Source organism: Rutidosis leptorrhynchoides, chromosome 4 (genome assembly GCF_046630445.1).
Source record: "Rutidosis leptorrhynchoides isolate AG116_Rl617_1_P2 chromosome 4, CSIRO_AGI_Rlap_v1, whole genome shotgun sequence".
NCBI lineage: Eukaryota > Viridiplantae > Streptophyta > Magnoliopsida > Asterales > Asteraceae > Rutidosis > Rutidosis leptorrhynchoides.
In genome coordinates, this window is record NC_092336.1 from 229,872,450 (window position 1) to 229,900,000 (window position 27,551).

General features: G+C 35.0%; 1 protein-coding gene across 1 annotated transcript; it reads right to left on the minus strand.

Annotated features, from left to right (window-relative positions):
• Window positions 1-12,800: 12,800 nt before the first annotated feature.
• Window positions 12,801-15,188, minus strand: LOC139841462 (polygalacturonase-like). The gene is made up of 4 exons (XM_071831678.1): window positions 14,751-15,188; window positions 13,948-14,237; window positions 13,472-13,697; window positions 12,801-13,043 (listed from the first exon to the last, which is right to left on the minus strand). The coding sequence occupies exons 1-4, from the start codon at window positions 15,186-15,188 to the stop codon at window positions 12,825-12,827; spliced, it is 1,173 nt and encodes a 390-aa protein (XP_071687779.1). The 3' UTR covers window positions 12,801-12,824.
• Window positions 15,189-27,551: the final 12,363 nt, after the last annotated feature.

Genomic DNA, 27,551 nt, shown 5'->3' on the forward strand with positions numbered 1-27,551 from the left:
TTAAAGAGTGTTTACTTCGGTACAAGTATATTGGGGATATGACGAAGTCTGTAACGACCCAACCCGTATTAAAACCGGCCCATAAAATTTTTTCCTTTTAATACGCGTTAAATAATACTTTAGGTCCCAATTGTTTTTCCATAAACATCTTTAATTACAATAGAAGGTTTAATAACCTTAAAACATTTAATACATTAGTTAATTGTCCAAACGGACATACACGACCTGACTAGTTTAGTTTCCAACAAAATCGAGCATGGTGATTTGGGACTACGCTACCCAAATCCTAATTGAGTACAAAAGCAAGATCTTCTAAGCAACCTAGCCAAGATCTCTAATCCCCAAGCTCACCCGAGCCGCCAAGCATGCGAACCTATAAAAATATCAACAATGAGAGGGTAAGCTAATGCTTAGTGAATGATAATATACTACATACATATATATGTATAAAATGGACACGCCACACAAATATCAAATACCGTATACCGAAGCATCCATGTATAAGGCAACTACCCTAATCATACCGTACGATCTCTAAGCAACAAGCTAAAGATATCAACAAAGTATAAGTTCACCAACGACGATGTGAACAACGCCAATAAGCTACACCCGGAGGGTTAGCTACAACACAACATTACATTAATATATATAACAATATAAAACGAATAAGGTTAACCCCTTAACCCATTACCGAATACCAAACGCCACAATGAAGATTGGCCGAACTACACGAGCCTTAGTAATTCGAACCCACACGAGATTACTATCTTCACAACATCGAGGTTGGCCGAACTACACGAGCCTTAGTAATCCGAAACCACACGAGATTACTACCTCAATAAAATGACCGAACTACACGAGTCACCATGAATCCGAACTACACGAGATTCATTTCTAATAAGATGACCGAACTACACGCGTCATCGTGAATCCGAACTACACGAGATCCACTTCTCCAATTCAAACCCACGGTCACGGGATTATAAAATCCACCACATCGGGGTTATCCACATCATGACAAATCAACCCTTCGCCATTGGGGTTATAACATCCAAATCACAACCACGTGTGATAACGTACACACAAACGTGTACCTCGCCAAAGGTGGTCAACCAAAGCGCACAACCGTGCCAATTGGACTCATACCAAAGTCCATCAAATCCACCTATATGTGAAGTGAGCTCTAATAGTCGAGAACCACTTCACCCGACCCGCACCCATCCTACACATACATATGCATATAGGATATTAACACTCACCTTGTCGCCTTGAAGAATGCTTCCAAGTAATCCGCAACTCGTCAATGGAAAGTACCTATTCCATTATCACAATTTCAACAACACACTTAGATTGGATTTACAAACCAACCCAATTTGACACTTAGTGCAAATTCGACCCAATTGCACCTCCAAGTACAAACCGCACCCAAACTAACCAATAATCACTAACACAAGTGATAATGGTCCTAATATGCCAATTAAACCCGAACACAAGTGTTAAACACTTATCGTTCTCAAAATCGCCCACAAACCCTAATTTTGACCCATAAGGTCAAAATCTCACCATTTACAAGTTTTGACACCAAAACATGTTTAACTCGGTTTTATACTTCAACTTAATCCATTTTAAGTTTACAAACCTCAACGAATCGACATTCGGGTTATAATCCTCAACAAACCCTAATTTCGACTCTAGTCAAAGTTAGTCAACCACAAGAACCCTAAAGGTTTCCAAATCATCAATAATCACTAACACTAGTGATTATACACCATTTACAAGTCTTAAACATGGTTAAATCGTTAACCAACCCAAAACCCGCCTTTAACACTTATAAATCCGAATCTTGGTGTTAATCTTCAATTAACAACTAAATGGGTTCCATCTATGAACATACAAGCCAAAAGCCTCAAATTTGAATGATGACCACGAAAATGAAATTCGGAGTTAGAGCTTACCACTAGTATCACCGTGTAGCTAAGAACGAGGAGAACAACCTAGTCAACTACGCCAAAGATCAAATCTCGCTTCTTCCTTTCCAAAAATCCCTTTGAAATCAAACGCGTGTTTGAGTTTTTGAGAGGAAAATGAAATGAAAAGGAAAATGAAATTAGGAAATGAAATGAATGGATGAGGTTAAAGCCTCAAATCTGGCTCAAATGTGAAATGACCAAATTGCCCTTGAACCTTATTTAAAATTACAAGAATCTGGTACCAGTTTGCCCGTATCGCCGCGCCGCGGCCTTAAATGTCGCGTCGCGACATTTGCCTAGTTCTGGGATCATTTTTTGTCAAGCTTCTGATATGGATTCCAGTTAAATGCCGCGCCGCGGCCTCCTTTGTCGCGCCGCGACGTTCAACGTGGTCTGACGCATTTCCTTGCATACAAGACCTTAACACTAGAAAATGTCCCGAACCCTTCATACGCCTATCGTACATACCCAATTCACCTATAAATCATATACGGGAAAAAAATGGGGTGTTACAACTCTCCCCCACTTAATTTCGATCACGTCCTCGTGATCCTAGTCACGAACCCAACGGACCCACACTCAATGGTCCTCGAACATGTATTCCGAACCAACTTCTACCACAATTTCACTAACCCGAAGGTTAATCCAATGACAAATTACACACTTGATCGCATCCCGAGACGTACAATACACGCAACAACCGAAGTCTACAATGATCCCTTAGACAATTCTTCTTAAAGAGTTACCCTTAACAGCTAAATCGTCACCCGCGATTTATCAAATTCCATAATTCCGAGCACTAAAACCAAGCTCATTCCCTAACATCGGGAAAACTCAACCAATCTCGTACCGAGATATCAACCCCTTAGCGTACCCTTACCGAGTACAACGCTAAAAGCAACCAAGTCTCAACCTAAGGTCAACAATCCGAAACGATGAAGACCGAACCAAACGAATCCTTACGGATAACACCAATCACTATACATCCCTTGTAGTGCGCAATACAACCAATACGCAACTACCGTAACATCATAACAAACGGTTAAGACCGATAACGCCCAAAACGACTATGGTAACGTTAATCCCAAGGTGTACAAAATCGACTATCGTCACACCCGTTGCAACATGTGAGCGAAACACGGCTATCGCATCACTAATCATACAACATGGTCCTCACGACCCCACCATCGGCGTATAAAACAACCGATAGTTCCCACAACATGAAGGCTGGCCGAAAACCACAAGCGCCTTAGTGAATCCGAACTACACGCGACTCACTACCTTCACCACAACAACAAACGGGATTGGCCGAACTACACGCGCCATAGTGAATCCGAACTACACGAGAGTCACTATCCCAGAGGAATGACCGAACTACACGAGTCATTTGTGAATCCGAACTACACGAGACTCACTCCTCAATACAATGACCGAAACCACACGAGTCATTTGTGAATCCGAACTACACGAGACTCACTTCCACAATAAGATGACCGAAACCACACGTGTCATCGTGAATCCGAAACCACACACGATCCACTACCATGATGAAGTCAGCGGACCCGAAGATCATGCTTCACCAATCTCAACACCGGATGAAGTCAGCGGACCCCATCAACGGTCATGCTTCACCGATATAACACCTCGCTCATGATAAAGTCAGCGGACCCCGAAGGTCATGCTCCACCAATCTCATACTCCCATGATGAAGTCAGCGGACCCTAAAGGTCATGCTCCACCAATCGCATACTCCCATGATGAAGTCAGCGGACCCTAAAGGTCATGCTTCATCAATCACCAATACCATGATGAAGTCAGCGGACTCCGAAAGTCATGCTTCATCAATCAACGCCCTTTTGGCCTCGAACGACGAGTAGCGTAACTTCGCGCTCTGCTACGCCATAGTGAATCCTAACGGATACCACTAACCATTCACACACTCTAGCAAGAACCACCTATATCAAACATAGGCACAAAACAATAATTCTCTAGAAGAGAATCCGACACACACCTCCCTTAACCGAAGGATTTCACCTTGCTCGCCAAACACGTCCTTTATCTCTCAACGAGATTTACCACATTACCACCTCGGTGGTAACTTACATCCAAAACCATAAGTACAATTTATCCGAAATTGTAATCTACCACAAATCGACCAAAACCAGGCCTCGACAACATTTTCCGGATCTACCAAAAGCATCATCCGAAATCTCTCACTAAAACTTTCTCGTGCGGGAGTGTAACTCCCCCATTTGGAACTACGTCCCATATCTACAACTCGTACATCCGTACAATGCTACCAAAGGTAGACTTTACCAGCAATTTGGGTTCACACGACCCATCACCATATCTTGCTCCAACCTTGAGCATACTAACGATCTTAACCTATCCTTAAACACTTCGAACGAAAAGTGTACCACAATTACACAAACTATGCCCTCGCAATCATCCAATTGCTTTAGTTTGTCAGAGTTCAACCCAGTCACTCATGTACCTAAGGGTTTCTTCGATACCCTAAGTACAACGTAACCGCATCACCATCGGAGTCGAACACCACGTTAGTAGGTATGAAAGAGGCACCTAATGTCGCGTCACGTAGACTCCTTCACCAACATACATCGAGATCAAACACTCGATCTTTTTCAGGTTCCAATTCACCCGACGAACCTCATGGTTCATCAACTTCAACACGAAAGCGAACACGCTCTTAACAATCGAACACCAAAGCCCATTTCCAAGGCTTGGTAGAAACATTTCCCAATACTAAGGAATGCTTGGTGGCACCAAGTCTTACGCCCTTCGCCCGATAATCAACGTCACCATTGGGTACTTCCATTAGGAATGTCACCCATAACAGCAATATGCACAACACAAGGCATTTAACAGTTCAAACTCAAACGGCACTTAATAAATAATCAAAGGGCATATTTATTAAAACGAAACGTACCTTAACGTCTCCTTGCCACCCCCGTCCCCGCTAACTTGGGACATTTCGACTTACGATGTCCTTCTTCTTGGCAATTGAAACACACCATACCATCACCCTTTGGTACCGAACATTCCCAAGGCTTGTGACCCCTCATGCCACAATTGTAACATCTAGATGCACTAGAATCCGGTATACCCGTCCGCGTACCACCCGTGCTCACACTCGGACCCTTAGTCCTCTTACTCGGAGCAGCATACGAAACAACCCTTCTCTCACTTGAAGGTTCACCAATCTTTGATCGCGTATACGACTCGAAACCTCTAGCCACGGCGAATAATTCCGCAAATGATTTCGCGTGACCCCGGCTAATCTTATTCTTCAAGTCATCATTCAAAGTTCGATAGAAATCTTGCATCAACAAATTATCATTCCCCAAATACTCCGGGCAAAAATGAGCCTTCGCCATAAAGGTCGTCTTGAGAGTATTCAAATCCATAGAACCCTGTTGCAAATTTCGCAACTCATTATGCATTTTCGACAAATTGGCTGAAGTCCGGAACTCCTCGAAGAATTCCTTCTTAAACCCGTCCCACGATAACGCCATAAATGGTTCACCACCGACAAGATCAATCTTACCATCCAACCAATCCTTCGCCCTACCCCGTAACAAACTAGTAGCGAGTCTTGTCCTCTTCTCAGGAGGGCATTCAATAGTACGAAAACACCCTTCGATATTCGAGATCCAAGTTGTGCTCACCAAAGGATCCGGTTTTCCGTCGTACATCGGGGGTTTAGTCCTCATGAAGCTCTTAAGACAACGCTCCATTTCACCACTACATTGAAGTTCGGAATACTTCCTATCCATTTCTTCTCGAAACGCACTCATTTACTCCTCAACGGCGGCCGCAACTCTAGAGTTAAACTCCTCGTCATTCGTCTCGATATCGTTTCGCGTCGTCATTCTAAAGAATGCAAAACGATTAGTCCACGAACGTATAAAACAACACGCATAACACCGCCCCATCTTGCTTAACACTCGTCGTACATCACTTGTTAGACACGATTTGCACCCGTAATAAGGTTTGCAAGTCCTTATTACGCACACACGTCGCCTCAACTCGTTAGTACAATGACCGCCTCGCTCGATGATATAACCAACACAACGACAATTCCACGCGATATAAACACACGCAAGGGAATAGCATCACAACACAAGCCAAAAATCCTAGTTAGTCCACCTACAAACAAGGCACTAACTATAACCCGTTCCGACCCGTTCACCTACAAGTCCCGCAATAAATAAGCACACACAAAAGTCTAAGTCTAGGCACCTATCTCAAGTTGCCTAAATCCCTTAGACCATGCTCTGATACCACTTGTAACGACCCAACCCGTATTAAAACCGGCCCATAAAAATTTTTCCTTTTAATACGCGTTAAATAATACTTTAGGTCCCAATTGTTTTTCCATAAACATCTTTAATTACAATAGAAGGTTTAATAACCTTAAAAAATTTAATACATTAGTTAATTGTCCAAACGGACATACACGACCCGACTAGTTTAGTTTCCAACAAAACTGAGCATGGTGATTTGGGACTACGCTACCCAAATCCTAATTGAGTACAAAAGCAAGATCTTCTAAGCAACCTAACCAAGATCTCTAATCCCCAAGTTCACCCGAGCCGCCAAGCATGTGAACCTATAAAAATATCAACAACGAGAGGGTAAGCTAACGCTTAGTGAATGATAATATACTACATACATATATATGTATAAAATGGACACGCCACACAAATATCAAATACCGCATACCGAAGCATCCATGTATAAGGCAACTACCCTAAGCATACCGTACGATCTCTAAGCAACAAGCTAAAGATATCAACAAAGTATAAGTTCACCAACGACGATGTGAACAACGCCAATAAGCTACACCCGGAGGGTTAGCTACAACACAACATTACATTAATATATATAACAATATAAAACGAATAAGGTTAACCCCTTAACCCATTACCGAATACCAAACGCCACAATGAAGATTGGCCGAACTACACGAGCCTTAGTAATCCGAACCCACACGAGATTACTATCTTCACAACATCGAGGTTGGCCGAACTACACGAGCCTTAGTAATCTGAAACCACACGAGATTACTACCTCAATAAGATGACCGAACTACACGAGTCACCATGAATCCGAACTACACGAGATTCATTTCCAATAAGATGACCGAACTACACGCGTCATCGTGAATCCGAACTACACGAGATCCACTTCTCCAATTCAAACCCACGGTCACGGGATTATAAAATCCACCACATCGGGGTTATCCACATCACGAAAAATCAACCCTTTGCCATTGGGGTTATAACATCCAAATCACAACCACGTGTGATAACGTACACACAAACGTGTACCTCGCCAAAGGTGGTCAACCAAAGCGCACAACCGTGCCAATTGGACTCATACCAAAGTCCATCAAATCCACCTATATGTGAAGTGAGCTCTAATAGTCGAGAACCACTTCACCCGACCCGCACCCATCCTACACATACATATGCATATAGGATATTAACACTCACCTTGTCGCCTTGAAGAATGCTTCCAAGTAATCCGCAACTCGTCAATGGAAAGTACCTATTCCATTATCACAATTTCAACAACACACTTAGATTGGATTTACAAACCAACCCAATTTGACACTTAGTGCAAATTCGACCCAATTGCACCTCCAAGTACAAACCGCGCCCAAACTAACCAATAATCACTAACACAAGTGATAATGGTCCTAATATGCCAATTAAACCCGAACACAAGTGTTAAACACTTATCGTTCTCAAAATCGCCCACAAACCCTAATTTTGACCCATAAGGTCAAAATCTCACCATTTACAAGTTTTGACACCAAAACATGTTTAACTCGGTTTTATACTTCAACTTAATCCATTTTAAGTTTATAAACCTCAACGAATTGACATTCGGGTTATAATCCTCAACAAACCCTAATTTCGACTCTAGTCAAAGTTAGTCAACCACAAGAACCCTAAAGGTTTCCAAATCATCAATAATCACTAACACTAGTGATTATACACCATTTACAAGTCTTAAACATGGTTAAATCGTTAACCAACCCAAAAACCACCTTTAACACTTATAAACCCGAATCTTGGTGTTAATCTTCAATTAACAACTAAATGGGTTCCATCTATGAACATACAAGCCAAAAGCCTCAAATTTGAATGATGAACACGAAAATGAAATTCGGAGTTAGCACTTACCACTAGTATCACCGTGTAGCTAAGAACGAGGAGAACAACCTAGTCAACTACGCCAAAGATCAAATCCCGCTTCTTCCTTTCCAAAAATCCCTTTGAAATCAAATGGGTGTTTGAGTTTTTGAGAGGAAAATGAAATGAAAAGGAAAATGAAATTAGGAAATGAAATGAATGGATGAGGTTAAAGCCTCAAATCTGGCTCAAACGTGAAATGACCAAATTGCCCTTGAACCTTATTTAAAATTACAAGAATCTGGTATCAGTTTGCCCGTATCGCCGCGCCGCGGCCTTAAATGTCGCGCTGCGACATTTGCCTAGTTCTGGGATCATTTTTTGTCAAGCTTCTAATCTGGATTCCAGTTAAATGCCGCGCCGCAGCCTCCTTTGTCACGCCGCGACGTTCAACGTGGTCTGACTCATTTCCTTGCATACAAGACCTTAACACTAGAAAATGTCCCGAACCCTTCATACGCCTATCGTACATACCCAATTCACCTATAAATCATATACGGGGAAAAAATGGGTGTTACAAAGTCCGGAGCTCTTAATTCTGGCTTATGTCCACAATACAAGTATTTATATCATGTCATCCAGTCGGTGTTTGTTTTACTTGTGCTAATATCCAGTACAACTTTTCTGGAATGATCTTTGAATACATGGTTGAGAATGTAGAGTACAAGAAGGATCGGTACTTGCTGTATCCGCGATTTCTTCAGCTGGTCCTCGATTCTCCGCATGATAGTCTGACCAAAAATGCTGGTGATCTTGTTAAGCTGCACCCGATGACTGACGAAGTGGTTCGTCGAATGATCTACTACAAGAAAGGACTCCACCACCAAAAAAGTTAATTTGTCATCTGTCCCGACCTGATTACAAGTTTTCGGGTGGACGTAAGTGGAGAAATGAAGATAGTAAATTTATTGTTGAAGACATTGCGCCACCACTTACCAATTCAGACGATGATGATAACGGTGATGCAACTAGTTAGCTTAGGTATGAATCTATTCCTTTGACACGTGATAGAGTTCTAGATGATCTTGATGATCTTGTCCTGGAAGATAATACTGAGGATGAGACATGTGAAATTTTAGTCTCATTGAAAAGAAAATCTGTTGGTTCATCCTCTCCGATCAAACGAAAGAAGAAGAGCCAGTATGTGTACAAGTCTTGAACAAGACCATCTGCTGAAACCACTTCAACTAACCCCCATCACAAACAAACGTTCCACCGCAACAATTGTCACAACAAAAACAACCCCTTCACAACAAAAACCACAATCATCACATCGCTGCCACAATCATCATCAGCCACTGTGCCAGCTACATCTATTTATGCTACTGCTGAGCTAGTGAATCAAGTTGCTTCTCTTCACATGCTTGTTATCAAACTGACATATAGGTGTGACTCAATGAAGAACAAAGAAAAGGTTCGAAATAAGGAAATGCAGAAAATGAAACAGACAATCACCAACTTGACCAACGAGTTAGAAAGTCAAAAGAAACAGTTGGTGGTGTCACAAGCAGAAATCAAAAGAGTTAAAGCTTTATGTGAAAAGCAAAGAAAACGAATCAGGATAATGGATCGTCATCACCGAAGATTCCGAAATAAACTTTGTACTGATAATGACGATGGCACATTAAAGTTGAAAGATGTCGAGGACGATCTCGAGTCTAGTGAGAGTTCAAGTTCAAAGTCCAAGGTGGATCGAGAAAGGTCACCATCTCCTGATCCGATTGTAAGTCAAATATAAGAGACTTTTGATCCTAAGCCTCTTTTAGTTGATATTAATCGACTAACCTTCTTTTTAGATAACCAAGGCGAACTGAAGAATTCTCTTAATTACGACTTAGAAGAGGGTGAAATTGTACATACAATGAATAAAGAAGAGGTAGCTAGGATGTTTGGTATAGAATTAGATCAGTTGATAGCTTGTGAGAGTGCACCTAATATGTCAGGCACTAATGTACATAGACATAGTGACGATGACGGTGGTGAAGATGTAATAATAGAAGAAGAATCAGATGAGGAAGAAGATCTGATAAATGATGAAGGTGCAGATGTGAATAATCCTGAGTTCACGGATCTTTTAAAACAAGAAAGTGATGAAGTTTTGAATCGGAAAGTCGAGGAAAAGAAGGCCGCTGAGAATGTTGGTGAGAACTTTGTTAAAACCGATAAAGACGCTGAGACAATTAAACGTAAAAGTAATCAAGAATGGAGAGAGTATCAGGCTGGTATGAATAAATCTTGGTTCGGAAACCGCCACTTGAGCTAAAGTATAAAATGTTTCACGGTCGAACTAGTAAAGTGACTGCGGGAAAGATTTTGAGTTGGGCGTTCTTGAAGGATCTAAACTGCTTCGGTGTTAGACGTGAAAATGATGTCGATTACTTTAAACATGTGGTTGATTTTAAGACGTTGCCTTATTTTGAAATGATGGAACTTTCTCGATTAAAGCTGTGTTCATGCAGCATCGAATTAAGAAAGAATTCAAGAATGGCTGGTCTTTGTTAGCTCCACAATTTTTGAAGATTACTTACAAGAAGGATAAGAAGACTGGTAAACAGATTAAAGTTGTTCGATACAAACTGTTGAGAACTATGAAGTTTGCTCCTGTTTGCAAAATGCCGCAAAACTTCGGAAATAAGTTTAAATGGTGGTACTACAACAACCGAACTGAGGAAGCAGTGATCATGTTAGAATCAAAGAAAGAATTGAATCAGATCAGGATTTTCGATGCAAGGTGAATTCGAAACTTGTACAAAGCTGATCTTAAAGTTTTGAGAAGACAACCTATATTTCATGAGCTATACAATATGGAGCAAGCCATACGGTTTAATCGTGTAGTCCGTACTTGTTATGTTTATGATCTATGTACTTGAACATTTATTTTGTTTTGGTTGTTTTCACAATGAACTAGGTCCTAGGGAGAGTGCGTGATTAAAGTTAAGTTTCACAAGTTCTGTGAATCCGCACGGATGCAAAAAGCATCCGTACGGTTAGAGTTACGTCTGCACGGATGCAGAATGCATCTGCACGGATGCGTCAACTGATACTATAAATGTAGGGTTTCGGGTTCATTCTTAAGATTACGAACCCTAACTCAACCCTAGCCGATCCCAACCATTCAACTGATTCTAGCAATCGTTCTAAGTGATCTTAAACATATTCAAATTATTCTAATCAATATGATCTTTATTTGTTTAGTGTTTTTGATATAAAACACAATAACGAGGATTCCGCACTTGATATTGTTAGTATTTGATCGATTAATTCCGACTAATCATTCCTACATAAAATCTTTAACAATATTATAAAACAAATAATCGCCAATTTTTTATTTTTATTGTTTACTTTTTTTGAGTCGATATATTCTAGATTAAAAAATAAAAAAGCATACAAAGCATTCTCTACAATATTTCCTCATTTTAAACCGTTATTTTTTGTTTAAATTTTTTGAAGCCATAATATTCTATATAAAAAATTAATAATAATGCCAACGAAGCATTGCTTCAACGGCATCCCCTTCATCTTGTGTGTTGGGGTTGGGGGTTAGGTCATGGGTTCGAGCCTCGCTCTGCCCATCCTATTAATTAATCTGCCTGAAATATGGATATCCAGATTGACCCGGGGGGTTTTCTCCCGGATCAATTCAGGATTCAAATCCGGTCCGCCTGCCCCTCGGGATGGTTAAAGGATTGGGTTCCTGTAATGCGATTCGGGTTTCCTCCCGAACGCGTGTGTGGCAAGTGATGAGATGCAAGCTTGCCGTTAAAAAAAAATTAATAATAATATCCAACGACATTTCATTGGCAAAGAATAACCGACAAATTTTTTTTAGCCAAAACATAAAAAACTTAAAAAAGAAAAAGTAAATTAAATTATTGTGGACGATTTCTCGTCGACGAAGATTTTGGTCAAAAAGTTGGCCGGGGAATTAAAAAGCTACTTTTTGTCGTTTAAAGTAAGTTTTTCAGACGAGATCATGCTGTATGAAAACTCTTATCGGAATATAGCTTTATTCTGTTAGTTAAGCGCGACACAATTTGAACTTTTAATGAGTTGAGTTGAGGTGAGCTTTAGCTTGAAGCTCGGCTCATCTACAAGTAGCTCAAGATCTACAAACCTCGTACCTCTAGATTCATTAAATGTTACAATAATAACTTAAGAAATGCTTCACATTTAGGATATAAATCAAAGCCACTTGGTTGATCGATGACACACAATACATTGGATACCACTAGACTATTTCATTTTATAAATATAAATATAAATATTAAATTGGAAACGCACGCCTAAAAAAGTTTGAGTGTTATTTTGTTTTTTTTTTGTTTTTTTTAAGCGAGGAGACCCTCTTTTGAACTAGCACATTGGTTTTCCCATAGTTAAAACCTCGGAAAGGAGACAATTACAATAAATTAATTGTTGACTTCATAAATATAAATAATCAGAATCGGATTTGAAAGATTTCATTAAATATTTATTTATTTATAAATGTATTATAATGATTAACAAGATCATATTCGCATTGGAACAAGCTAGCATACGTCATTGATGACACTAGCTCAAATGTCAATTTCCACATAAAAACAGAGGATTGAACTGTTAATTTGATGATGACGAAATCAAAAGGAAGTACGAACAATTAAAGACAACTTCTGGGAATGGCTAATCCTGAAGACGAACCATGTACATTTTCACAGGTTGAAATCGTAGCTCGATTTGGAGTTTTTAGTTTAATGTTGTGCATCCGAATACCTCTGCACGGGTTGCTTATGCTGCATTCAAACTTCACTGCTTCGACTGTAATCGATGTCCCTTTAATGTTTTTATATCTTACGTTGCTCACTTCGACTCCTGACGTCTGCATTTATCAGTTAAAATGTTAGTTAATCTATCGATGATTGGTTGATTTTGTCGCATTTTATTCTCACACTCACAAACAGACGAACAGACTCAGATTAGGACAAACTACGGACTCGGTCTCATGCACACACATACTAGGACGTTCAGCTCAAATCTCAAATCTGTACATTCTATAATGGTCTTACGGTAAACTATATGGTAAACCATATGACTACGATCAAGGTAGTAACTCAAATCTGTACATTCAATAATGGACTCAGACGTACAAATATTCACACAAAATAGAAACGAGTTTTCTGAATTCTCTCCTAAATTAATTCTCCAAATCAACACACAAGTTAGAAAAAAAAAGGTATCAGAAAATTGTTAAAAGTCTAATAATCTGTCAGGTATACACACAAGATTGCAAGATATAAGCAGGCTCACCTCACGGGGGCACCGGTTACTTGGGCAATAAGTTTGATCAATGATAATTGGATTATCAACGGCCTTCATTATGATGTCCCTAAACTCCACATTTTTTGCATAGCTATTGCTATCTCGTGCCCACGACTTAATCCGCACCCCATTTTGTGTTTTGGTGAACACAGTGTTTGATACCGTCACATTTTCAACCCCTGCTTCGTTTAAACTGTTCCCCAGACTACCTATGCTGCAAATTTATAATTTATATGAAATGAAAAACTGTTTTAGAATGTTTTAGGCCGTTGTTTAACAATCAACAACATACAAGAAGGTATTTTTATTATTAGCTTTATTTTACAATCTTATTTTTGAATTCTATCCCATTTTAACCCGAACCAATTGTGACCCAAACCCATTTTGACTCTGCCAGACCCCTGTACTTTGTGCCATCTATTGAGTTCTACATACATGATTTTTCTTGTGTTGTATAACTTTACCTTATACCGTGGCCAGGTCCACAAGCGATTTTTTCGATCCAAACATTCTTGGAGCCAGGACCGACTGCAATGCAGTCGTCCCCTGTCTTAATTACACTATTTTCTATGGTAACACCTGTAGACGATTGAATAATGAAACCATCTGTATTTGGGCTGCGGCTTGGAGCTATAATGCTCATTTGTTTGAAAACAATATTGTTGCACCGGCTCACGGCAACATGGATCAGTTGGCTGTAAAACGACGTGAGTCCGCTAACCACCACATCATTTGACCACATAAATGTTATCGACTGCAAGCGACATTACATGCGACTTATATTAGTAGGTAATATATAGAAACTATCTTTTTAGGCAAATCCCACTCATTACACGAACATGTGTTGGATCGATAACTCATACAACATGTGCTGCACGCCTGCACACAAGCCTAAGAATCCTTTAGTCTAAACCAAATGGTAATAAAGGGAGGTTCCCCTAAATTTATCATTGTGTTAACTTTACAATAATTCCTCTTATTTTTTAAATATCATTTTTTAGATGCATGGATTACGGATATATAAAAAAAATTATCTTATTATTGTTATCTCTAAAAAAAGAACAATTATTTTGAGATAATCTAAAAAGAAATACCGAAAAATATAATATAAAGAGAACAATTAATTTGAGATAATCTAAAAAGAAATACTGGACAGTATAATAGGGATCGAAGTAAAGTTTTCCAAAGTACTGTCTTTTTGTGTAATAACCAGACTAATGAATGTTGGACATGTATATATACTACTCGTATATAGTTATATACTTACTCTAACTCCAGGTGGACAATGACTACCAGACCTTCTACAAGCCCAAAACTTGGAACCCCGAGCATCAATGGTTCCACCATGAACACTTAATCTCGACACCTTAGTGAACAATATCCAGAACCCAGAGTTACCCATGTCTTGATAATTTGGTGGTCCAACAAGTTTTCCATCCATCCGAAACAGGATCCTACTCCTGCATGGTCCACTAAACACGACCGGTTTAGTCATGTATGTCCCCTTAGGGATGTAAACCGTGGAGGAAGTACTCCATGACGAACATGCAGCCGTCCATGCCTTTGTAAAGGCTTGGCTCGAGTCCGTCCAACCATCTGATTTAGCCCCGAATCTAACCACATTGTAAGAACCTGCATTACAAGAAAATTGAAAGAATGAAAATAGAAAAGAAATGTAAGAAGCTTTTAGAAAGTATTTGTCCATGGCCAAAAATAAGTGTGTATTAGTAAAATGTGAAGTGTTATGTATTTATATATACTTATAAATTGTGAAATTTGAAGTGTGGTTGAAGAAATCATTTCATTTACTAATGCAAATTTGAAGTTTTCAAAGGTTGACACATGCACGCAATTGAAGTTGAAGGTATCATGATCGTACGGAAAGAATGGTTTTGATTATTATATACGTTGCATGTTACCTAATCACACACCATTAAATGGGTTATTTATCCATGTTTGACGCATGATAACCTCTCATGGCTTTGTTGGGTTATCAATATGATAAGCATCCACTCTTATAATATATTGGATATAACTTCATGATATACCCCATTATTTGAACGTGAGTATGAATATAATCCGCCGTATAAAAAGTTTGTGAAAATTGGTCAAAATACTTCAATTTTGCGTAAGTGTTTAATATGTCCTTAAAAATTCGAATTATACAAAATGCTCCCCGACTATCTCAACTACGCATCACCTACCACGCATGATGCGTATAACTTAGTGCATGATGAGTATTTACGAGATAATGAGCGGGACAGGAATTTTTCCTCGCGAACACGCATTAAGTACCACGCACGATGTGTGGTTTTTGGTGCGTGTCGGGGAAGAACTTTGGATGGCCGAATCTTTTGACTCGTAGCTCCAATTTTGCCCCCGTCTTTTTAAAACATGTCCCTAAATATTTTCGAAAGGAGGACCCAAAAACCTTTAATTTTACCGTTTTGACTTTTAAACACACTTTTGACCGCTGATAAGTTGCTATAAAACATTCTAATTTGTGATTCGTTAATTTTTTCACCAATGTACACTAAAAGTACATGAAAACGCCTTGTTATCAGCGGTCAGAAGTGCTTTTAAAAGTTTAGTGGGCTTAACTTGAACAATTAAATTGGGACAGAGAGTGAGCAGTTTTACTAGGTAAGTGAACATGACATACTCTCTTGAGGCCGTAACAGATGCGGAGACATGATGATACATGTGTGGATGCTTTGCTACCCTAATAAGCCAATTATGTTTAAAAAAAAATTAAATTAATTGCCAAACATCCGTGTTAATGAATATTAGTCTCCATCATATGATTTTTTATATATTTATAATTATTACGATGTGTATATAAATATTGATATTTAATTTTTGTAAATTGCCTCTCTTATTCATAAATTCTGGATCGACTCTCGGCCTTAACACATGCATGCTTGATGAGTATGAACTAAAGAAATACTATTAAAACTATCATAGTAATAGGTAACGGTTCTCAAACATGCAATAATGGTTCATAGTAACTAATACTCCGTAGTAATTAATGTTATGTTTGTCGACGAGCTTATTGGAGTTTTTTGGAGTTTTTTAGCTTTTTTTTGAAAAAGCTCCTCTTTAGTAAAAATCTCTGTTTGGTTAGAAGAGATTAAAGATTTTAGACATAAGGAAAAAGCTAAAAGTTAAAAGCTACTAGAAGTAGCATTTAGCTTTTTGTAATTTTACTCTTTATTTAATAGATTCAGCTACTCTGTCAAACACCAAAATAAGTCCAAAAAGCTAAAAGCTACCAGCTAGAAGTTAAAAGCTACCAGCTACAAGCTAATAACTACCAGCTAGTTTTGTCAAACATACACTAAGTCGAACTTGAAGAGTAGTTAATTCAAGATGAGTTTTAAAAACATTAGTGATAACTAAACTAAGCAACGGGGTTTTAAAAGGTTTTTTTTTTTTTTCAAAAGTAAAATAATAAGTAAACGATCAAATAAGGTAACGAGAAATCAATAGAGACAGAATATGCAATCAAATGTGATTCCTATTACAACCGTTTTAACTGTTGTGATGACAAATGATATTGTAAAAGTAGTTTGATTCTAATAATTTTTTAAATTACATATTTTATTTAACTGTTGTTAACTAGTTAATTCAGTCTACTTATCTGATAATGCAAACTAATCTAGTTTTACTATTTGATTCACTAACTTAGTTATTTGATAATGCGAACTCATTCAGTTTTACTATTATAAACTCAAGACAACGGTGGTGTCTCTCACCTCTCCACACGGCTATTCAGATTCTTTAAGAATTCAATCACCATTTGTTAGGGTTTTAGGACCCAACAATATGAGTAATTAAAGAATATTACTCAACCCACAAAAGATAAACGAAAGAATAATGCGAAAAATTAAATCGACACAAGTAAAATAACGTGGTTATATGCAATCGTTGTAATTGCTTTACTCCACGGCCAACTAGAGAATTTTATTGATAATTTTCGTGCTCAATGGTACAGGTTACATCATGGTTATATTTATAGGGCAAAATAAATAATGCAATACGTATTCTCAACTTGCTGAACAAGTTGGAACTTCACATCTGGTGAGAAATGTCACCATACGTGACATGTTGTTCACCATCAGACAAAATATGCTCGAATGAATTAGTCACGTTGTGTGACGCCCCCAAATAGGGCCTGGAAGAAACGTCACTAATTATATCAAATTACAGTTGTACAAACGAGAACGACTCTACATGAGACGTTTTGTTGAGTTTTGCAGCGGAAGATAAATATGTCTTTAATTGATATGATATGTAATGAAGACTTCAAGCATAGCAAGCAATCATCATCAAAGCAGCAGATATACAGCGGAAGCAATATTCAAGTACCTGAGAATAAACATGCTTAAAGTGTCAACACAAAGGTTGAGTGAGTTCATAGGTTTGTCATAAATAATGATTTCAGTAATAGTGTTAGACCACAAGATTTAGTTTGTAAAGTTGATCTCCCGCAGGATCAAAAAGTAGATCTCGCAGATCCAATAGTAGTGCTGTTTCGTGATATTTTAGACTAAACGTTTGTTTTGTTGCCCCGATGATAAGTTGGCAGTACCTTATCACCATGTTTAAATCATTATTAAGTAATACAAAGACATCGCGGTCAAATGTATCGGGGACGTTACTCCCGATAGGCCTATCCCCAATAATTAAGTTTGCCTTATCCTGAAAGCAATTAAAAAATATCACTGTGGGGTCTTAGTAGCATAAGCTAGTCATAGCACAGTTTTAAGTTCGTACTTGTGTCTAATATGTAAAACAGTTATAATAGTTGCGCATGTATTCTCAGCCCAAAAATATAGATAAAAAGGGAGCTATGAAAACTCACGATACGATACGATAGTTTGTAGTAATTATGCGTAAGATGGCACTGAACAAGTACAGAGTTGAACCTCGGATTCACGAACCTATATCAAGTATATCTATTAACACATATACTCATAATCGAATAAGTTTATGATTGTTATATATTTCTGTAGTTATATAATATATATATATATATATATATATATATATATATATATATATATATATATATATATATATATATATATATATGTTGATTGGTATTATATTAAAATACCTAATTTGTTATATATGAATATTTATATAAGAATGTTAATATGTTTGTTATATGAAAATATAATTGTAGTATATGAAATAGGTGTATTCAATGTACAACATATTTATTTGTAAAAATAATAGTTTCGATAATAATGATTTACTAATGAGTATAATAATAATGGTAATAATAGTAATTTTTAATACAAATGATAGTTTTACTAATAATTATAAAGTAAAGATGTTAGTTTTAATAATAGTAAAAACGATAATGATAATAACGATAGTAATTTTTAATAATACCAATACCAATAAAGAAAATTATATTAGTAGTAATAATAATTTGTATTATTTTCAAAATAGTAATAATAATAATAATAATATTATTAATTTTTATGATGATGATAATATTAGTAATAATAGTAATAATATAAATGATAATCCTTATAATATTACTTGTTTTAATAATAACAATTAATAAAAACTATAATAATAATCTTTCCCATAATTTTGACCATGATAATAATAGTTATAATAGTCATTTTAAATGATAATATAAATTATATTAATAATAATAATAATTATGTTATTAATAATAGTAACAATAATAATAATGATAATAAATAATAAGAAAGCTACCTTAGGAGCCCTCCTTAAAAAAAATACACCGAAGACGGGACTCGAACCCTTGACCTCTCGCACCCCGACACACACCTTTTACCACTCCGCCAGTTTAGTTTTTCTGATTTATATCCAACCCATATCTATTTAACCATTTCTTTTCTGTTTCTATTTCCTTTCTTCTTCAACCATTCACATCGACCCAAGCAACAAAACATATCAAGACTTCGAAATTGTTTTATGAATTATAAACGAAACATAATAATAACTAATAATATCAAATAGGATTGAAAAAAAAAATAATAAAAAAAAACGCTGCTGCTGCAGCTCTCGGTTTAGAAATTTTTTTTTTAATGATTTTGAGTTTAAGAACATTTTAGCTCATGAATCCTACATGAAATATTTTCTAAATCGTTCCTAGAAACTTTAAGAATCGTCAATTTAACTTAAATCATAACAGAAATCTCGAATTCGATTGAAGAACAAACGTTGACTTTTTAAATTCGAACCTTTGACTCTAAAATTCGTGATTGATAGAAAAAATTGGAAGCTGAGCTTTTGCAGGAAGTTTGAGTGTACGATTACTAACAAAACAGCATTTTTAGGTTTTTTTGAAATTTCAAACGAAAACGAGTTTTGAATAAATTGTACCAAGAACAGGGACGACTTCATATCTGTTTTTGTTTTTCCTGTTCTTCATCGACTAATAAAAGTTTAAAGGGTTTGTAACTGATAATGAGGTAGGTAATCGATTGGATTTTTTTTATCAACAAAATGAATTGATTGATCGTATATTAAGGAGGAAGGGTCGACAATAATCTTCCAGAGTCAAGAACGGGAGGAAGAATAAAAAAAAAAATATACACAGCATGTTAATAAAAAAAAAACACGATGGCAAAAAAAATTAAAGGAGCAGGTGTAATCACGATTTATAAAAATAATTAAAAGCTGGATCTGATGAGATTAATAACAACTAAAAAGTAGATCACGTTGGCTAGTATATAATATTTTCTTTTTAAAATGCTGGAACCTAATCTGTCTCCCCTTTTTTTTATAATTAATAATTATATTAATAATACAAATTAATAATAATAATAATTATTATTATATTAATAATAATGATAGTAAATGAAGATAATAATAATAAACCTAATAATAATGATTATTTGTAATAAGTTTGTTAATAATTAAAAATAATAATGATAATAATAATAATAATATCAATAATAATAATATTGATAATATTATTTGATAAAAATAATAATCAAAATAATAGAATGATATGAATAATAATAATTGATCCTTAATTCTTATGCTAGTATAATAATAATAATAATAATATCAAGTTCATAATAATAAAAATGATAATTGTAAATGATAATGATATTGATAATATTGTTTAATATTATATTAGTTAATACTAATGTATTATTATTTACAAATAACTATTCGTGAATCGTCGGGAATTAGTCGAGGTTATGTTTAAATTTAATCGGAAATTTTCCGGATTGTCACAGTATCCCCCTGTTAATAGAAATTTCGTCCCGAAATTTTAGTTGTTGCCATTAGTCGGCGTTGTTTGTAAACAGGTGAGGATATTTTCGTTTTATTTGGTTTTCACGTTCCCAGGTATGCTCGGGGCCTTACGTGAATTCCAATAGATAGAATATTGTTTTGTTTCAAGCGTTTAAATCATACGAACCATAAATTCTACAGGTTCTTCGATGGAGTGCATTTTATCATTAAATGTTGTGGTTATTCAAAATGATTGATATTATACAAGTATTCTTAGTAAAGTGGATACATTAAATGTGTTATGAATAATATTGAGCTCATTTAAAATCTTGAGCGTTTATGCCACAATATTAGGGCAGACAAAATAGAGAGTAGTTCGTGAAATCATATTCATGAAATTTGATAGAGATCATCATTGTTTACAACAAGAATATTTTGATGAATATGAGTTGAAAAATAGAGTTTATCATGGGTAAAACGATTTGATTATAGGAAGAGTATAAACGAAGCTATCATAAAATAGTGAATGAGAAAATTAAATGTTCGCCTTAACTTTTGACGTAGTCACGATTGATTTCCGGAATTCAAGGGATTAAAGAAATCTTCGAAATCTTTATAAAATTTGATTCTCCGGTAATTAAGGAAATTAGGATTTCTTTGATTAAATGCGGTAAATTGTCTCGATTGCTGTATCTGGAATTTCGTTATAAATTAGCTTTTTCCGTCTTATGATATTCACCACTTCTATAATTTCTTCTTCAATTCATACTTCCAAAGATTGTGAAAAATGCTCCATCCAGTTCTTATCCTGTCTATTTTTCTGACTATCGTTTCAGTCATTCTTCTTTTTAATCTACCACCGGAGGAATCTGTTTACTTCTACGATTACCTTGGGGTTATAATATTTTTAATTCTCCTGTTTCTTTACGTTGCAATACGTATTGATATACACGGTTTGTAATTTCGGTGTTGTTATCGGGTTTTATATTTTCCCTTATATGTCGGAGCTCTTTGCCTTTTTATTCTCCTCTCGACTCTAAGTAAAGCGAGTAATGGTCCAGAATTCGTAGGTATGAAGTTTCGGATGGACCTACTGTTCTAAGCGTAGTATCATGATTTGATTTGGTAAATTACCAGAGTTACTGAAGATAGAACTATCAAGAATATATTTTCTTGATATGTTCAAAGATTAAATAGAATGTAAGAGTCGTGTTACATGTCAAATGATGATTATAAAGTCTATGAATCATCATCTTCCATTAGAAAATTAGCATGACTTACTGTAATATAATCACGTTGGCCTGACGTCATTATATTATACTAATCCATGCTTCAATTCCCAACAGTTCTTCAAAAACATTCATAATTTAAACTCGAAGGTTTACAGGATATAGAAACTAAAACAGTTTCCTTTATGATAAAATAAAGATATCGCAAAGAGATAATTAATTGCAGACAAGAATCGTTATGAAGATATCTTCAGAAATATTGAGGATATTTATGATGATATTTTGGAATTTCCAAGTTCGAAAATTGATGAAGAAAGATTGTCCGCAAGCTTTTAACATGACTTCGGAGCAAGATATTCTCTAAAGATTTCATCGGATTCAGAATTGCCTGGATTCTTTGAATATAGGGTTTGGTCCTTGCATTTGTCCTTGGTCTCCTTCCTGGTTAGCTCAATCCGTTTTTCAGTACCAAATTTTCCTTTGAGCTTTTCCAACGTACCATTCTTTATTATCAATCTTTTGGCCATTAAGACCGTCTACAATTTTGCTGTTTCCTCTGCATTCAATGCAGTCATATTTGAATCTTCGATTATCAATCCGAGATGGTTTCAAGAAATTTTATTTATAGATGATTAAACGCTGATTGTAATTGTCAACGAATCTAATGGTTGACGAATAGGCGTTGTTGATTTCAAAAGTAATGAATGATAATTTCAGTGGTTTGATGTGATAATTCATCACAGAATACGAATGAATACAATTTATGAGAATCAGAATTGAAGAATGTACAATGTAACATATTTCTCGAGTTTTACCTACCCGTTAAAATATTTTCACAATTAACAGTTTGTACAACAGAATATTTAATTACAATCTTTATAAAAATATGCGTACGTATATATTTTCCTTCAGATGTAATCATGGATTTAATGAGTAAATATAATATTAAACTCATTTGATTTACGGTTGAAACGAGAATAAATAATCTCCAAAACTTTAGAGATTTTATCATTGTCGTGAAATATTTCTTTATGAATCAATACTTCATTGTTATTGATATACCTCGGTATATGATGTTGATGCTCGTGGATTTCTTGTGAAATTCATAAGGCATTAATGATGTTTTCGAGAAAGTTTCGAGTACATCGAAAATAGGAGTGTAAGATCAAACATGTATTTAAAAAAATACACTTGGTTTATTATGAAATGGAGTTTATTGTGTTGAAGCAGTGATTAATGATTGTAAAGTCATTAACGAATGATGTACATCATAGCATTTTAGTGATATGAATTAAGTAGTTACATACTAGTTAAGATTCACACGTAATAGCTTAGTACGAAAAGATTTATTATTAAACCATATATGTATAAAGTATACATATATAATTCTTCAGGAAAAATGAGTCAATACATCTTAACTTAATATTAATAATATTCTTCGGTGGTTGTGGTGTTGCTGATACTGGTGGTGCTGGTTATGCTGCTGGTGCTGCCGACGCTCTTAGATTTCGCACCATATTCTCCAAAGCCACTACCCGAGCGCGAAGCTCGTTGACTTCTTCTATTATTCCGGGATGATTGGCGGTTCGGACAAGTGGATAAATGAGATCTGAAATTCTAGATATTATATACTCGTGACGGGATGTCCTGGAAATGAGGGTAAAAATGGTGTTCCGAACCGGTTCGCCGGTAAGCGCTTCAGGTTCTTCGCCGATAGGGCAATTTGGTGGGTGAAAAGGATCACCTTCTTCACTTCTCCATTGATTAAGTAGACTACGAACCTATCCCCATTTCATCCAGAATAGATGATGGCTAATAGGTTGGTTCATTCCGGTTACGCTGCCATTGGAGCTCGAGGAATCAGATGAGAAATCCATATTATGTGTTTGGAATAGGGTTTGATATGAGATTAGTGTTGAATATTGGATGATATATTCATCTCCTTGAATATGTATATGTAGCAAAAGATTTCCGTAATTTACGGATAAAATTTAGGAAAAGTGTTAGACAAAATTTATTGGGATAGATACGATAAGATATAATAAGATATGATTTGTCTATACTCCAATAATGGCAGTATGACGTGTCGAGATCATAAAATGATAAGTATGTAATCAAATAATCTTTCGATTAAAGACTTTCAATTGGTATACTGTGATAACCGAATGACATTTTCTGGTTCGCAAACTGATGCATAAAGGCATAAGACATATAGGTACGTGATATATAACAGGGAGTTATATACGTTTGAGTATAAATAGTAACAGTTATAGGAGTTTCAAAAATCATGGATAATATTTTAGGTAATACATATGTAATACACAAACCATGATGAATGACATAGGAATGTCAAAAATTTTAGAAATTGTAGTGTCGTATTTAAACGCGGTGGCGTAATTGGATAATACTTAGGAAAGTGAACAGAGTTCTTAGGTTAGTTTGGCATTCTAAGATAGGTAAAGTTTCTAAAGTATAGTGTAGCATTTATCAATTAAAGGCAGCAATTAAAGGCACTATGGTCAAGGAAAGTTGTAGTCCTACATTGCTAAGGTACCTAATTGTATAAGGCACACATAAAATGCAATCCTGGTTCTCTACAACAACTCTGCTCTGATACCAATCTGTGACGCCCCCAAATAGGGCCTGGAAGAAACGTCACTAATTATATCAAATTACAGTTGTACAAACGAGAACGACTCTACATGAGACGTTTTGTTGAGTTTTGCAGCGGAAGATAAATATGTCTTTAATTGATATGATATGTAATGAAGACTTCAAGCATAGCAAGCAATCATCATCAAAGCAGCAGATATACAGCGGAAGCAATATTCAAGTACCTGAGAATAAACATGCTTAAAGTGTCAACACAAAGGTTGAGTGAGTTCATAGGTTTGTCATAAATAATGATTTCAGTAATAGTGTTAGACCACAAGATTTAGTTTGTAAAGTTGATCTCCCGCAGGATCAAAAAGTAGATCTCGCAGATCCAATAGTAGTGCTGTTTCGTGATATTTTAGACTAAACGTTTGTTTTGTTGCCCCGATGATAAGTTGGCAGTACCTTATCACCATGTTTAAATCATTATTAAGTAATACAAAGACATCGCGGTCAAATGTATCGGGGACGTTACTCCCGATAGGCCTATCCCCAATAATTAAGTTTGCCTTATCCTGAAAGCAATTAAAAAATATCACTGTGGGGTCTTAGTAGCATAAGCTAGTCATAGCACAGTTTTAAGTTCGTACTTGTGTCTAATATGTAAAACAGTTATAATAGTTGCGCATGTATTCTCAGCCCAAAAATATAGATAAAAAGGGAGCTATGAAAACTCACGATACGATACGATAGTTTGTAGTAATTATGCGTAAGATGGCACTGAACAAGTACAGAGTTGAACCTCGGATTCACGAACCTATATCAAGTATATCTATTAACACATATACTCATAATCGAATAAGTTTATGATTGTTATATATTTCTGTAGTTATATAATATATATATATATATATATATATATATATATATATATATATATGTTGATTGGTATTATATTAAAATACCTAATTTGTTATATATGAATATTTATATAAGAATGTTAATATGTTTGTTATATGAAAATATAATTGTAGTATATGAAATAGGTGTATTCAATGTACAACATATTTATTTGTAAAAATAATAGTTTCGATAATAATGATTTACTAATGAGTATAATAATAATGGTAATAATAGTAATTTTTAATACAAATGATAGTTTTACTAATAATTATAAAGTAAAGATGTTAGTTTTAATAATAGTAAAAACGATAATGATAATAACGATAGTAATTTTTAATAATACCAATACCAATAAAGAAAATTATATTAGTAGTAATAATAATTTGTATTATTTTCAAAATAGTAATAATAATAATAATAATATTATTAATTTTTATGATGATGATAATATTAGTAATAATAGTAATAATATAAATGATAATCCTTATAATATTACTTGTTTTAATAATAACAATTAATAAAAACTATAATAATAATCTTTCCCATAATTTTGACCATGATAATAATAGTTATAATAGTCATTTTAAATGATAATATAAATTATATTAATAATAATAATAATTATGTTATTAATAATAGTAACAATAATAATAATGATAATAAATAATAAGAAAGCTACCTTAGGAGCCCTCCTTAAAAAAAATACACCGAAGACGGGACTCGAACCCTTGACCTCTCGCACCCCGACACACACCTTTTACCACTCCGCCAGTTTAGTTTTTCTGATTTATATCCAACCCATATCTATTTAACCATTTCTTTTCTGTTTCTATTTCCTTTCTTCTTCAACCATTCACATCGACCCAAGCAACAAAACATATCAAGACTTCGAAATTGTTTTATGAATTATAAACGAAACATAATAATAACTAATAATATCAAATAGGATTGAAAAAAAAAATAATAAAAAAAAACGCTGCTGCTGCAGCTCTCGGTTTAGAAAAAAAAAATTTAATGATTTTGAGTTTAAGAACATTTTAGCTCATGAATCCTACATGAAATATTTTCTAAATCGTTCCTAGAAACTTTAAGAATCGTCAATTTAACTTAAATCATAACAGAAATCTCGAATTCGATTGAAGAACAAACGTTGACTTTTTAAATTCGAACCTTTGACTCTAAAATTCGTGATTGATAGAAAAAATTGGAAGCTGAGCTTTTGCAGGAAGTTTGAGTGTACGATTACTAACAAAACAGCATTTTTAGGTTTTTTTGAAATTTCAAACGAAAACGAGTTTTGAATAAATTGTACCAAGAACAGGGACGACTTCATATCTTTTTTGTTTTTCCTGTTCTTCATCGACTAATAAAAGTTTAAAGGGTTTGTAACTGATAATGAGGTAGGTAATCGATTGGATTTTTTTTTATCAACAAAATGAATTGATTGATCGTATATTAAGGAGGAAGGGTCGACAATAATCTTCCAGAGTCAAGAACGGGAGGAAGAATAAAAAAAAAAATATACACAGCATGTTAATAAAAAAAAACACGATGGCAAAAAAAATTAAAGGAGCAGGTGTAATCACGATTTATAAAAATAATTAAAAGCTGGATCTGATGAGATTAATAACAACTAAAAAGTAGATCACGTTGGCTAGTATATAATATTTTCTTTTTAAAATGCTGGAACCTAATCTGTCTCCCCTTTTTTTTTATAATTAATAATTATATTAATAATACAAATTAATAATAATAATAATTATTATTATATTAATAATAATGATAGTAAATGAAGATAATAATAATAAACCTAATAATAATGATTATTTGTAATAAGTTTGTTAATAATTAAAAATAATAATGATAATAATAATAATAATATCAATAATAATAATATTGATAATATTATTTGATAAAAATAATAATCAAAATAATAGAATGATATGAATAATAATAATTGATCCTTAATTCTTATGCTAGTATAATAATAATAATAATAATATCAAGTTCATAATAATAAAAATGATAATTGTAAATGATAATGATATTGATAATATTGTTTAATATTATATTAGTTAATACTAATGTATTATTATTTACAAATAACT

Coding starts and splice junctions, on each gene's coding strand:
- LOC139841462 (XM_071831678.1), bottom strand. CDS start 15,188: ATGGACAAATACTTTCTAAAAGCTTCTTACATTTCTTTTCTATTTTCA. Junction 14,238..14,750: donor ATTGTCCACCTGGAGTTAGA/GTAAGTATATAA, acceptor TGTCGCTTGCAG/TCGATAACATTTATGTGGTC. Junction 13,044..13,471: donor GTAACCGGTGCCCCCGTGAG/GTGAGCCTGCTT, acceptor TGATAAATGCAG/ACGTCAGGAGTCGAAGTGAG.